Genomic DNA, 14,290 nt, shown 5'->3' with positions numbered 1-14,290 from the left:
AACCCGTGGCCTTGGTGTTATCAGCACTGCACTCTCCCGAGTGAGCCACAGGCTGGCCCCCAGCCCTTCTTTCTTAAGCAATTTCGAGTTGGGTTGTCTGTCATTTGAAACGTAAGGATTGCTGACTGATGTAAGATGCACAGAGGACTAAAGACAGAAGAGCCAGGATTTAAGCAATACTAACAGGGGATCATGAATGTTGGGCTGCTGTTTCATTCTGTAGAAAATTACCTAACTCCTAGAGTTTGTAACTAAACACTCAAAAAAGAAGGCCGAAAGGAATGGGTTAAAATGTAATAGGGCCAGCTAGCAAGCCACCTGCCACCCCATCGCAGGCCTCAGAGAAATCCCCTCTCCCTGGTAGGCGCCTCTGACTCGGTGCTAGGCTGCACCGGGAAAAAGGGGCAGGGTGAAGCACGGGACATGCTCAGCAGCCTGTATCAGGTCATGATATGACACTGCAAGGAGTACTGTCTGGAACACAGCGGCAATGACATCACTTGATGGAATGGATGGGGACTTCTCTGAAGGGGGAAGATGGAAAGAACACAGGCTTTGGAGTTGGAATGTCGAGTGTCCACTTCCTGGCTTGGCCAAACCTGGGTTTAGCCACCTTGACCAAATATTCCCTAATGTCTCTGAACTTTGTAAAAATGGGGATACCTTGTGAGAATAAAATGCCTGATGTCAAGGGAACTCCCGGAACAATGCTGAGCATGCAAGTAGGCATTCAATAAATGTTTGTTCTCTTGGAAGAGAACAGCTTCCTTCTTGACCCAGATGGCACCAGGCATGTGGCGGGTGCTGGTTCCTCACAAGAGTCCTCCAGGAACGTCACTATGACACGGCAGGGACTGAGGTCCCCTCCCGGGCTCAGGGAGGAACACGTGGGGAAGATCCTTCTCTGTCCTGCCCTTGCTTCCTCTTCTCCTCCCCCAACCTCAAGCTCCAACAGGCAGGTGGAGTCACACGGGCCAGGGGAGGGCAGGTTCCCAGCTCCTACCCGTTCTTCTTGGGCAGGTAGGCCTCCATGTCAAAGAAGACATTCTGCCGCTCCTTGATGTTTGTGCCCATCTGCTGAACGAGCTCCACCTCCTCCCGACTTGCATGGCGCTTGTACCTGGGGTCAGAGGTGCAGGTGTAGAGACAGGAACATTACTCAAATGGAGGAAGAATCTGGACGCCCTGGGCAGCGCCCTCCTGCCTTTCTACCTGATGCCTCTCAACCTCAGTTGCCCATCTGTACTCTCGGGGTGTGATTCTGCTCCCTAATAGCCTTGGGACCTTGGCAAAGACCTTGAACCTCTCTGCCTTATTTTCCATACCTGAAAAATGGGGATAACATCAGGCCTATCTCATGGACAATACCTTTGTGAGGACTGAGTAAATACAGAGCAAAGCATCTAGAATGATACCTGGTACACTGTACGAGCTCAGTGGATGTTAGCTGGCAACACAATTTTCTTCTCACTATTCTAAAGGAATAAACTGAAGGTTACTAAGAGGACAGACAGGGAGGCCCTGGAAAGTATAAGCAGTTAACCAATCAAGTTCTGACTGTTCTTCTTTAGTGACATTTAACTCTCAAAACTACAAAAACAAGTCAGTAGACATGGTACCCTCGGATATGGTAGGAGTCACTGAGCTAAGAACCCAACTCATGGGTCAATCTTCTAACCCAGTGCTTGTCAACTGGGGACACATGGTGATGTCTGGAGACATTTTGTTTGTCACCACAGGAGTTGGGGGTGCTAATGGCATCTGGTGGGTAGAGGCCTGGGATGCTGCTGACCCTCCTAATATGCACAGGGCAACTCCTGCAGCAAAGAATCATCATTTAACTCTCAAAACTACAAAAACAAGTCAGTAGACATGGTACCCTCGGATATGGTAGGAATCACTGAGCTAAGAACCCAACTCATGGGTCAATCTTCTAACCCAGTGCTTGTCAACTGGGGACACGTGGTGATGTCTGGAGACATTTTGTTTGTCACCACAGGAGTTGGGGTTGCTAATGGCATCTGGTGGGTAGAGGCCTGGGATGCTGCTGACCCTCCTAATATGCACAGGGCAACTCCTGCAGCAAAGAATCATCAACAGTGCCGAGGCTGAAAAACCCTACACTGAAAAAAAGACTCAGGACTGTTGAGTCCTTCCATCAGTGTGACATGTTTTTCCAAGACATATCTGGTGACGTCTTTACATGGAACCATCCACACTCTCTACCCCATTACTAATCAACCTTGATTTCCAAAATGGGCAACCAAGGTTAGGGGTATAATCAGTACCATTCCCAAAAACTGCCCATGAGGGAAAGAAAGGATTGACCAGGAGTCACGAACTCTGGAAAAGTGGCCTAGCTAAGTAACCTAAGACAAGTCACTCAGAGTCTCAGTTTCCCTGCCTGACTAGGGGGTTACAGCATCCATTAGACCCCTTCACCATGTGGGATGAGAGAACTTCCCAAACCATGAAGACGGGAGGATTGGGAAGTGAACAGGATCCAGTCCTCAGGAACGGAACTATCGTGAGCTCAAGTATGTCCCCACCAGGGATGTCAAGCTAGTACCCCCTACGCCAGAGACCCTGATGGGGAACGCCTCCACATCCATGAGGATACCTGCTTGCTACGTGGCCAGCAGAGCTTCTTCTGTTAACAGCACACCAACTTTCTACTGGGGAACTACCTCTCATCCTCATCCCCCCTCCATGTGGTCCAACAAGGTTGTCCCACCTCCCAGGTCCAAGACTGAGCACATGACCTCGTCTTGCCCAAGCAGAGTCTCAGTGATTGAATCACAGGTGGGCACATGTCCAATCCCAGCCAAGGAAGATCATCCCAGAACCTCTGCTGAAGTATTGGGAAAGAGAAATTCTCATTCAGCTGGGGTGGCCAAGCCGGTAAGGAAGTAAGACTGGAGGATAGAAGTATAGCAGTGATGGTGGCCATGAGGGGACAATCAGCCTGAGAGTGGAGCCAATCTAGACAAAGGTAAAGCACCCTTTCACCCCTGGATCTGGTGATGCCTGAAGCTACTCCTGGCTTTTTTCCATTAAAATTTCCATTCTTGGCTTAAGCTGCTTTTTTTCTTTAAACATTTATTTGTACATGTTTGTGGGGTACAGTATGTTGTTTCAATACATGCAAATACTGCATGATGATTCACTTAGGGTAGACAGCATAGTTTTGTATCCACTAGTCCATCACTTCTACCCCCATCCCCCCACCTCTGGTAACCATTATTCTACTCTCTACTTCTATGAGAACCATTTTTTTTTTTTTTTACATTCCACATATTAGTGATATCATGTGGTATTTGTCTTTTTGTGCCTGGCTTATTTCACTTAACATGATGGTTTCCAGTTTCATCTATGTTGCTGTTAATGATAGGATATCTTTTTTTTTATATACAGCTGAGTAGTATTCCATTGTGTATATAAACCAGTTTTCTTATCCATTCATCCGCTGATGGACGTTTAGGTTGATTCATCCGCTGATGGACATTTAGTGTGCTTAAGCCAGTCTTGAGCTGGATTTCTGTCCCTAAAAACCAGGGGAGCCTTTGAGTTGCAGCCCCGCCTACCTCTGGAGTGTGTGCTTCAAATCCTTCAGTCGCTTCTTCTGCTTGTTGATGGAACTGCTACACAGAGTCTGCAGCGCGGTCAGCTCCTCTAGCTTCTGCCTGTAGATCCTGTGTGTCTCCTGAAGGACAAAAGAGCCAGGGCAGGGTGTGTGGGAGAACGTAAACAGGTCATTTTTCATAATTTGCTTGTGGTCAGGGGACATGACTACAGAGGTCACAGCTTGATAGCAAAAACAATACAACTATCAAGGATGTAGCTTAGAAAATTGGGACTGTAGAAAAAGAAACAATTTTAAAAAAGAAAAAATTGGAACTGGAATTGGGGAAGGCAAGCATGGCACAGTACTTTTATACTGAGTAACTGCAGCTCTTTCCTACCCAGGTTCCATTGTTTCTGATGGTAACAGCAACCAAACATGCCTTTGGGGGTCAATTCTTAGTCCAGATGGTTTGGGTAGAGCTATAGGTCCCTACTCCAAGGGTGGTCATATGACCCAGGCCTGGTTAATCAGTATCCTCCAATCCCCTGGCAATTGATTGGTTCAGAGGTGGACACATGGCTCAAGCTGGGCCAATGAGAGCCAACCCTGGGACTTTGGTTGGAGTGATCAGTTTAGAGATGTTCTTTTTAAAAACTCTTGGGTTTGCTAATCTGGTAGAAGGTACACCTGGGGCTCTGAGTGGGACAGCTTACCTAACAATGAAGCCAAACAGGAAAACAGAATTGGTTGATGCTCAGAGACAGAATTCTCACAGCATCATTTCAGCTCTTGAGTCTAACCAAGTCTGAATGTAATTCTATCCAATACTCTAGGTTATATAAATTAACAAATTTATTTTCACTTAGTGTTCACTTTGAGCTGATCCTGGCAATGAAGAGAGTTCTTGCCAAATCAACTAGAAAAATACATAGGACACAGTCTGGAAGAATACATAGAAAAAGATCTAGAATGGTTTCTGGGTACCTCATGAGAAAAAGAAAAAATTAATTTAAAAAATGTAAAAATAAGAAAAAGGTCTAGAAAAAGAAAATGATTACTTCTGGGGAAAGGGGAGAAGGCAGGATAGGGGTATGTTCAAAGGAGACTTCAGCATGCGTGTGTGAGCACACGTGTACGTGTGTGTGTGTGTGTGTGTGTGTGTATTCTTTTTCTATATCAGGCATCGTTAAAGACAGCCCACAGGCCACATCTGGCCACCTAATTTTGTATGGATGGTAAGATAGAAATGGGTTTCGCATGGTTGAAAAGAATACTTTGTGACATGAAAATTATATGAAATTGGAATTGCAGTGCCCATAAATAAAGTTTTATTGGCACACAGCCACACCTATCATTTACATATTGTCTGTGACTGCTTTGGCACTACAACAGCAGAGTGAGTAGTTGTGACAGAGACCATATGGCCCAGAAAGCCTAAAATCTTCACTATTTGGCCTTTTACCAAAAAACTTGGCCCATTCCTGTTCTAGCCATTTGGGAGTTAGTTGTAGACAAGACACCTCCTTACTCCTAAATACTTGAGTGTGTATTTCCTAAGAACAATGATATTCTCCTGTACATCTGCAGTACAATTATCACATACAGAAAATTTGACCTTGATATAAAACAATGCTATGACCTCAAAAACTGTCCAAATTCAAATTTTGCTGTCTTTCTCATGTCAGTTTCCTTCAGATCCAATTCAGTCGCATGCCTTGTGTTACTGCTCGTCTCTTTAATCTAAAGGTTCCTCAACATTTGTCCTTCATGAATCGACATTTTTAAAGAGTTCAGTCTAGTTGTTTTGGAGAATGTCCCTCAATTTGGGTTTACCTGATGTTTCCTCACAATTAAATTTTGGTTATGCACTGGGGCCAGAATGCCACTAAAGTTACGCTATGTCCTTCGCCCCTCCTGTCAGGAGGGCCACGGTGTCCATGATGTTAACTTTGATTGCTTGGTACAATTGGTGAAAGTGTCCACCCGGTTCCTCCACTGTACAGTGACCAACTTTCCATTTGTAATTAATAAGTTATTTGTACAGAGAGAGACTGAGTTTTAATTACTTTTGAATTCTTTAGTGCCAAACAGCCCTCTCGTTCAACAAATATCTGCTGGTAACAGAGGAAACCCTCCAGAAGCAGATGGGGAGGACAGGAGCAGAGAGACCCTGACCAGATGACAGAAGCTTCAAGAAGGTGGGGAGTTTGGACTGAGAGGCTCCTGAGAGATAACGGGTCTGCACCACCTCCTGGCATTCTTGGAGAGATAAGGGCAAAGCCACAAAATCAGCTGCCAGATGCTCTCCAGGACCTCTTCAGTTTGAATTAATATTTAATTTCACAAGTAATATGTGAAAACATTATTCTTGTTAAAAATTAAAACACTACAGCTACAGCTAAAGTCTGCTTTGAATAAAAAAAAAAAAAAGAAAAAGAAAAAGAAAATTTGACCTTGATATAAAACAATGCTATGACCTCAAAAACTGTCCAAATTCAAATTTTGCTGTCTTTCTCATGTCAGTTTCCTTCAGATCCAATTCAGTCGCATGCCTTGTGTTACTGCTCGTCTCTTTAATCTAAAGGTTCCTCAACATTTGTCCTTCATGAATCGACATTTTTAAAGAGTTCAGTCTAGTTGTTTTGGAGAATGTCCCTCAATTTGGGTTTACCTGATGTTTCCTCACGATTAAATTTTGGTTATGCACTGGGGCCAGAATGCCACTAAAGTTACACTATGTCCTTCGCCCCTCCTGTCAGGAGGGCCACGGTGTCCATGATGTTAACTTTGATTGCTTGGTACAATTGGTGAAAGTGTCCACCCGGTTCCTCTACTGTACAGTGACCAACTTTCTATTTGTAATTAATAAGTTATTTGTACAGAGAGAGACTGAGTTTTAATTACTTTTGAATTCTTTAGTGCCAAACAGCCCTCTCGTTCAACAAATATCTGCTGGTAACAGAGGAAACCCTCCAGAAGCAGATGGGGAGGACAGGAGCAGAGAGACCCTGACCAGATGACAGAAGCTTCAAGAAGGTGGGGAGTTTGGACTGAGAGGCTCCTGAGAGATAACGGGTCTGCACCACCTCCTGGCATTCTTGGAGAGATAAGGGTAAAGCAACAAAATCAGCTGCCAGATGCTCTCCAGGACCTCTTCAGTTTGAATTAATATTTAATTTCACAAGTAATATGTGAAAACATTATTCTTGTTAAAAATTAAAACACTACAGCTACAGCTAAAGTCTGCTTTGAATATACCCCTACCCTGTCTTCTCACCCAGAGTAACTACGGTTAACAACTTCTTCTAGACCTTTTTCTGTGTATACTTCCAGACTATATTCTATGTATCTATGTATTTCGTTAAAAAAAAAAAAACACTTTATTAAGGTATGATTGACATACAAAAAGCTGTACAGTTGACCCTCGAGCAATGCTGGGGTTAGGGGTGCTGATCCCCTTGTACAGTCAAAAAAAAAAATCCACGTCTAACTTTTGACTCCTCAAACACTTAACTGCTAATAGCCTACTGTTGACCAGAAACCTTCTGGGTAACATAAACAGTCGATTAACACATATTTTGTGTATTATATATATTATATACTGTATTCTGACAATAAAGTAAGCTAGAGAAAAGAAAACGTTATTAAGAAAATCATAAGGAAGAGAAATTACACTTAGAGTATTTATTGAAAAATATCTGCATTTAAGTGGACACGGGCAATTCAGACTGTGTTGCTCAAGGGTCAACTGTACATATTTAATGTATACAACTTGATGAATTTGGAGATAAGTATATACCCATGAAATCATCACCACAATCTAAACTATAAACCCATCCACCACCTCCAAGAGTTTCCTTCTGCTCTTTATTAGTATTCTTGTGTGTGTGATAAGAACACTTAACATGAGATCTACCTCTTAGCAAATTTTTAAGTCTGCAATACATTATTGTTAACTATAGGCACTGTGCTGTACAGTAGATCTCTAGGACTTATTCATCTTGAATAACTGAAACTTTGTACCCTTGACTAATACCTCCCTGTTTTCCCCTCTCTGTATCTATTTATTTTTACATTCTATATAGACATAATTTATACACACACACAAATGTATGTACATTTATATGCAAATATATGAAAAAAATACATACCGCTGCAAATAGTAATTGTCCCTAATACTTACTCTCCCTTGCTTCCTTTTGGTAACAGAACCCCACCAACTTGCAGCTGGGTACATGGCTGTTCAGCTACAGACTACATTTCCCAGCCTTCCTTGCAGCTAGGTGTAGTGGTACGACTAAGAGTTAGCCAATAGGACACCAGCAGAAGTGATGTGTGCAAGTTCTGAACCATGTTTTTACTAGGAACAGCTTGCCCTCTGCTCTCTCTTCCCTGGCTGGGATACAGCAACAGTGGGTCTAGTTACCTGAAAACCAGAGGTGGAATCTACATAATGCAAATGGCAGAGCCGACTGTACCCTCCCCTACCAAACCAACCTGGGTCGTGGGGTGACTTCACGTGACAGGCTTTCCATCTGTAATGGGTTTAAAACATGACAACCCATTCTTTAGCTTGCCTCACATAGAGAAGTGAGGTCTCTGTTCCCTATCCTTAAATCTAGGTAGGCTTGTGACCGGGTTGGGCAAAAGAATATGGCAAAAATGATACTATACAACTTCTGAGAAAAGGTCACAGAAGGCCATGTGGCTTCCACCTTACTTGCTATTGGAGCAAAAAGTATAACTACCCTGAGGCCATCATGCTGTATGGAAGCCCTAACCACATAAAGACATGCATAGGCACACCTATCAATAGTCCCAATTAAGACAAATCTTATCATTCCACCTGGGCACCAGACATGTGCACAAAGAAACCTCCAGATGATTTGAACCTTAGCCTTGTGAGTTACCCCCAGCCATTCAAGTCTTCCTAGCTAAGGCCCCAGACATCATAAAGCACAGTCAAGCATCCCCACTATGCCCTCAATTCCTGACCCACTGAATCCATGAGCACAATGCAATTATTGTTGTCTTATGCAGCAAAAATAACTGGAACACCACTCACCGTGGACCACACCTCCCTCTGGACTGTCATGTGAGAAAAAAGCTACCTCATTTAAGCCATTTTATTTTGGGATCTCTTTGTTACAGTGGCACAGCTTATACCTTAAAGCATATAACTTCACTCTTTCTCAGTGCTGTGAAGTATTTCATGCTACAGATATATTACAATTTATTTAGTCATTCCCCTATTACTGGATATTTAGGTTGCTTCCAGTCTCTCACTAGAACCAACAATGTAACATTGATTATCCCTGCACTGCCTCTCTGGGCACACAACTAAATATCCCTCTAGGGAAGATTCTCTCTGAGGGAGAGAAGTGGAATTGCTGAGTCAGAAGGTACAGGCTTGTTTTTAGTTTTAATAGATCTTGGCAAATTGCCCTGTGGAGTGGCTGTGCCAATTTATATTCCCACCCACAGCATATGACAGTTGTCCACACTTCACCAACACTCAATGCTATCAACAGTTAATTTTTTCCAGGCACTTTTCTAATGTGCCACTGGTGATATTTTCTGCTTGACCCTTAGGCATCAGGTTGGAAAGGAACGGGAAGACCGAGGGCCTTCCTGTATTTTTGTCCCCTGGTATATGGGATCATTCGTGCTTCCCCACAGTTCTCTCCCTCTGCCATTGGCCAGAGCCACTTCCCAGGGGAGATCGGATACTGGAGACTACACATGCTCCTGGTCTGCTCCTGGCCGTGGCTCCAGGCTCAGGATTTGCCAGCCACGAGGAGGACAAGGTGGCATGGTGAGAGTCAGAAACTAGGACCTTAGTGTGACACACTCTCTGCCCAGAGGTATTCCTCGCCCACGCCCAGTCTTTGCACATTCCACCCTCATACCAGTTTCACAAGCAGTAGAAAAGCTTATCAATTCATTTCTTGGATCCTTACTTTTTTCCAGACCAGCTGTCTGTCTGTCTCTCTCATTTTTTAATTGTGATAAAATACACATAACATTGAATTTACCATCTTAACCATTTTAAGGGTGGTATTTAGTACATTCACATTGCTGTACAATCATCACCACTGTGCATCTCCACAACTTTTTCANTAGGACACCAGCAGAAGTGATGTGTGCAAGTTCTGAACCATGTTTTTACTAGGAACAGCTTTCCCTCTGCTCTCTCTTCCCTGGCTGGGATACAGCAACAGTGGGTCTAGTTACCTGAAAACCAGAGGTGGAATCTACATAATGCAAATGGCAGAGCCGACTGTACCCTCCCCTACCAAACCAACCTGGGTCGTGGGGTGACTTCACGTGACAGGCTTTCCATCTGTAATGGGTTTAAAACATGACAACCCATTCTTTAGCTTGCCTCACATAGAGAAGTGAGGTCTCTGTTCCCTATCCTTAAATCTAGGTAGGCTTGTGACTGGGTTGGGCAAAAGAATATGGCAAAAACGATACTATACAACTTCTGAGAAAAGGTCACAGAAGGCCATGTGGCTTCCACCTTACTTGCTATTGGAGCAAAAAGTACAACTACCCTGAGGCCATCATGCTGTATGGAAGCCCTAACCACATAAAGACATGCATAGGCACACCTATCAATAGTCCCAATTAAGACAAATCTTGTCATTCCACCTGGGCACCAGACATGTACACAAAGAAACCTCCAGATGATTTGAACCTTAGCCTTGTGAGTTACCCCCAGCCATTCAAGTCTTCCTAGCTAAGGCCCCAGACATCATAAAGCACAGTCAAGCCTCCCCACTATGCCCTCAATTCCTGACCCACTGAATCCATGAGCACAATGCAATTACTGTTGTCTTATGCAGCAAAAATAACTGGAACACCACTCACCGTGGACCACACCTCCCTCTGGACTGTCATGTGAGAAAGAAGCTACCTCATTTAAGCCATTTTATTTTGGGATCTCTTTGTTATAGTGGCACAGCTTATACCTTAAAGCACATAACTTCACTCTTTCTCAGTGCTGTGAAGTATTTCATGCTACAGATATATTACAATTTATTTAGTCATTCTCCTATTACTGGATATTTAGGTTGCTTCCAGTCTCTCACTAGAACTAACAATGTAACATTGATTATCCCTGCACTGCCTCTCTGGGCACACAACTAAATATCCCTCTAGGGAAGATTCTCTCTGAGGGAGAGAAGTGGAATTGCTGAGTCAGAAGGTACAGGCTTGTTTTTAGTTTTAATAGATCTTGGCAAATTGCCCTGTAGAGTGGCTGTGCCAATTTATATTCCCACCCACAGCATATGACAGTTGTCCACACTTCACCAACACTCAATGCTATCAACAGTTAATTTTTTCCAGGCACTTTTCTAATGTGCCACTGGTGATATTTTCTGCTTGACCCTTAGGCATCAGGTTGGAAAGGAACGGGAAGACTGAGGGCCTTCCTGTATTTTTGTCCCCTGGTATATGGGATCATTCGTGCTTCCCCACAGTTCTCTCCCTCTGCCATTGGCCAGAGCCACTTCCCAGGGGAGATCGGATACTGGAGACTACACATGCTCCTGGTCTGCTCCTGGCCGTGGCTCCAGGCTCAGGATTTGCCAGCCACGAGGAGGACAAGGTGGCATGGTGAGAGTCAGAAACTAGGACCTTAGTGTGACACACTCTCTGCCCAGAGGTATTCCTCGCCCACGCCCAGTCTTTGCACATTCCACCCTCATACCAGTTTCACAAGCAGTAGAAAAGCTTATCAATTCATTTCTTGGATCCTTACTTTTTTCCAGACCAGCATAACTTCACTCTTTCTCAGTGCTGTGAAGTATTTCATGCTACAGATATATTACAATTTATTTAGTCATTCCCCTATTACTGGATATTTAGGTTGCTTCCAGTCTCTCACTAGAACCAACAATGTAACATTGATTATCCCTGCACTGCCTCTCTGGGCACACAACTAAATATCCCTCTAGGGAAGATTCTCTCTGAGGGAGAGAAGTGGAATTGCTGAGTCAGAAGGTACAGGCTTGTTTTTAGTTTTAATAGATCTTGGCAAATTGCCCTGTAGAGTGGCTGTGCCAATTTATATTCCCACCCACAGCATATGACAGTTGTCCACACTTCACCAACACTCAATGCTATCAACAGTTAATTTTTTCCAGGCACTTTTCTAATGTGCCACTGGTGATATTTTCTGCTTGACCCTTAGGCATCAGGTTGGAAAGGAACGGGAAGACTGAGGGCCTTCCTGTATTTTTGTCCCCTGGTATATGGGATCATTCGTGCTTCCCCACAGTTCTCTCCCTCTGCCATTGGCCAGAGCCACTTCCCAGGGGAGATCGGATACTGGAGACTACACATGCTCCTGGTCTGCTCCTGGCCGTGGCTCCAGGCTCAGGATTTGCCAGCCACGAGGAGGACAAGGTGGCATGGTGAGAGTCAGAAACAAGGACCTTAGTGTGACACACTCTCTGCCCAGAGGTATTCCTCGCCCACGCCCAGTCTTTGCACATTCCACCCTCATACCAGTTTCACAAGCAGTAGAAAAGCTTATCAATTCATTTCTTGGATCCTTACTTTTTTCCAGACCAGCTGTCTGTCTGTCTCTCTCATTTTTTAATTGTGATAAAATACACATAACATTGAATTTACCATCTTAACCATTTTAAGGGTGGTATTTAGTACATTCACATTGCTGTACAATCATCACCACTGTGCATCTCCACAACTTTTTCACCATGCCAAACTGAAACTACAAACCCATCAAACAGTAACTCCCCGTTCTCCCCTCCCCCCAGCACTTAGCACCCACCATTCTATTTTCTGTCTCTGTGAATCTGACTACTCTAGGTACCTCATGTAAATGGAATCATACAATATTTGTCCTTTTGTGACTGGCTTATTTAGCACATGAAATAATGTGTTCAAGTTTCATCCACGTAGTAGCACATATCAGAATCTCCTTTTTAAAGGCTGAATAATATTCCACTGTATGGATATATCACATTTTGTTTATCCATTCATCCATTNGGGTCGGAACCAGCAAAACTCAATAGTGGGGCTTTTATGAGAACTGCTGAAAAAGAGAAACTCTTTCCACTACTTTTGAAGGTAGCAAGATGGGAGCCCAGAGCTAATGGAGCTGCCTGAGAATGAACCAAACTTAAGAAAACAAGGACGAGAGGTAAATGAAAGCTGAGCACTGATGATTTTATTTGAGCCTCTGGATCCACCTACACCTGAAGGCAGTTCACCTTTGACTTTCCAATTACATAAGTAAACAGATTGCACTTTGTTCTGTTTTGCTTTGCCAGCTTGGGTTGAGTGTCTTCATTTCAGAGGCAAGTATCAGAATCCAGATTAACGTGGCAAAGAACGAAACAGAAGGACAGTTAACTATACTAGGTAAGAAGAGACAGCAAGAGCCCCGGACTCATTGTTANTATTTAGTACATTCACATTGCTGTACAATCATCACCACTGTGCATCTCCACAACTTTTTCATCATGCCAAACTGAAACTACAAACCCATCAAAAAGTAACTCCCCGTTCTCCCCTCCCCCCAGCACTTAGCACCCACCATTCTACTTTCTGTCTCTGTGAATCTGACTACTCTAGGTACCTCATGTAAATGGAATCATACAATATTTGTCCTTTTGTGACTGGCTTATTTAGCACTTGAAATAATGTGTTCAAGTTTCATCCATGTAGTAGCACATATCAGAATCTCCTTTTCAAAGGCTGAATAATATTCCACTGTATGGATATATCACATTTTGTTTATCCATTCATCCATTTATAGACATCTGGGTTACTTGCACTTTTTGGATACTGTGAATAATGCTGCTAAGAACATGGGTGTACAAACATCTTTTCTTTTTTCTTTTTGGCAGCTGGCCAGTATGGGGAGCCAAACCCTTGACCTTGGTGTTATAACACAGTGCTCTAACCAACTGAGCTAACTGGCCAGACCCTCCTACAAATATCTTTTCAAGACCCTGCTTCTAATTCTTTTAGGTATATACTCAGAAGTGCAACGCTGGATCATATAGTAATTCTATGTTTATTTTGGGCACTGCCATACTGTTTTCCACAGTGGCTGCACCATTTTACAACAGCTGTCTCCTGATGCCCTGTCCATGGGCCTTTCTAGCAGCGGAAGAGGATACAATTCCTGTCTCCCCTCAAAGTCCCTGGCTGCCCTCTGCACATGAGGGTATCTCCAGCAGACCTTCAGTTGGACCTGTGGTTTGTTTCATCTTATTTTATTTTTTCAGGACCTGTATTTTGATATGATTTTTCTTTTACTCTTTTTTTTGTCTTGTCTTTTGTTGTTATTTTTTTCTTTGATATGATTTTTCTAGGAGGAGGATGAACTAATTGAGGCAATCCAATCCTGCCTTTCATCCAGACAACTTTGGCCCTGTGGCCTCGAATAGAACCAGTAGGCCAGATAGAGATCTTCTGTGGTTTTTGCCAACCAGGCAGCTATTCCTTTTCTGGTTAATGTCCCCACAGTTTCTTTGGAGACCCACTCCTCCCCAATACTCAGTCCATGAGATCTGGCTTAGGAGCAGGGTGGGCCATGCCCTGGGGCTCCAGGAGTGGGCATATGATCCAGGCCTGGCCAATCATAATATCAGCCATCTGACCTAGCTGGCTGATTTGGGGACGGGTCGGAACCAGCAAAACTCAATAGTGGGGCTTTTATGAGAACTGCTGAAAAAGAGAAAC

The 14,290-nt window shown here is 43.7% G+C and overlaps 1 protein-coding gene across 4 annotated transcripts in view; it reads right to left on the bottom strand.

Annotated features, from left to right (window-relative positions):
• The window catches only part of TMEM120B (transmembrane protein 120B), a 45,791-nt gene that overhangs the window by 21,160 nt on the left and 10,341 nt on the right, over positions 1-14,290 (bottom strand). For all 4 annotated transcript variants that reach the window (XM_008590751.1, XM_008590752.1, XM_008590754.1 and 1 more), the window contains exons 2-3: positions 3,585-3,703; positions 1,004-1,120 (exon numbers count right to left, since the gene is read on the bottom strand). In XM_008590751.1, the coding sequence (XP_008588973.1) occupies positions 1,004-1,120; positions 3,585-3,703 (236 nt within the window). The remainder of the gene's footprint in view (positions 1-1,003; positions 1,121-3,584; positions 3,704-14,290) is intronic.

This window comes from Galeopterus variegatus, unplaced genomic scaffold (genome assembly GCF_000696425.1).
Source record: "Galeopterus variegatus unplaced genomic scaffold, G_variegatus-3.0.2 Scaffold6351, whole genome shotgun sequence".
In the NCBI taxonomy this organism is placed as follows: Eukaryota; Metazoa; Chordata; class Mammalia; order Dermoptera; family Cynocephalidae; genus Galeopterus; species Galeopterus variegatus.
Note: the sequence above shows the minus strand (reverse complement) of the source record. Positions and strands in the feature narration are given on the sequence as shown.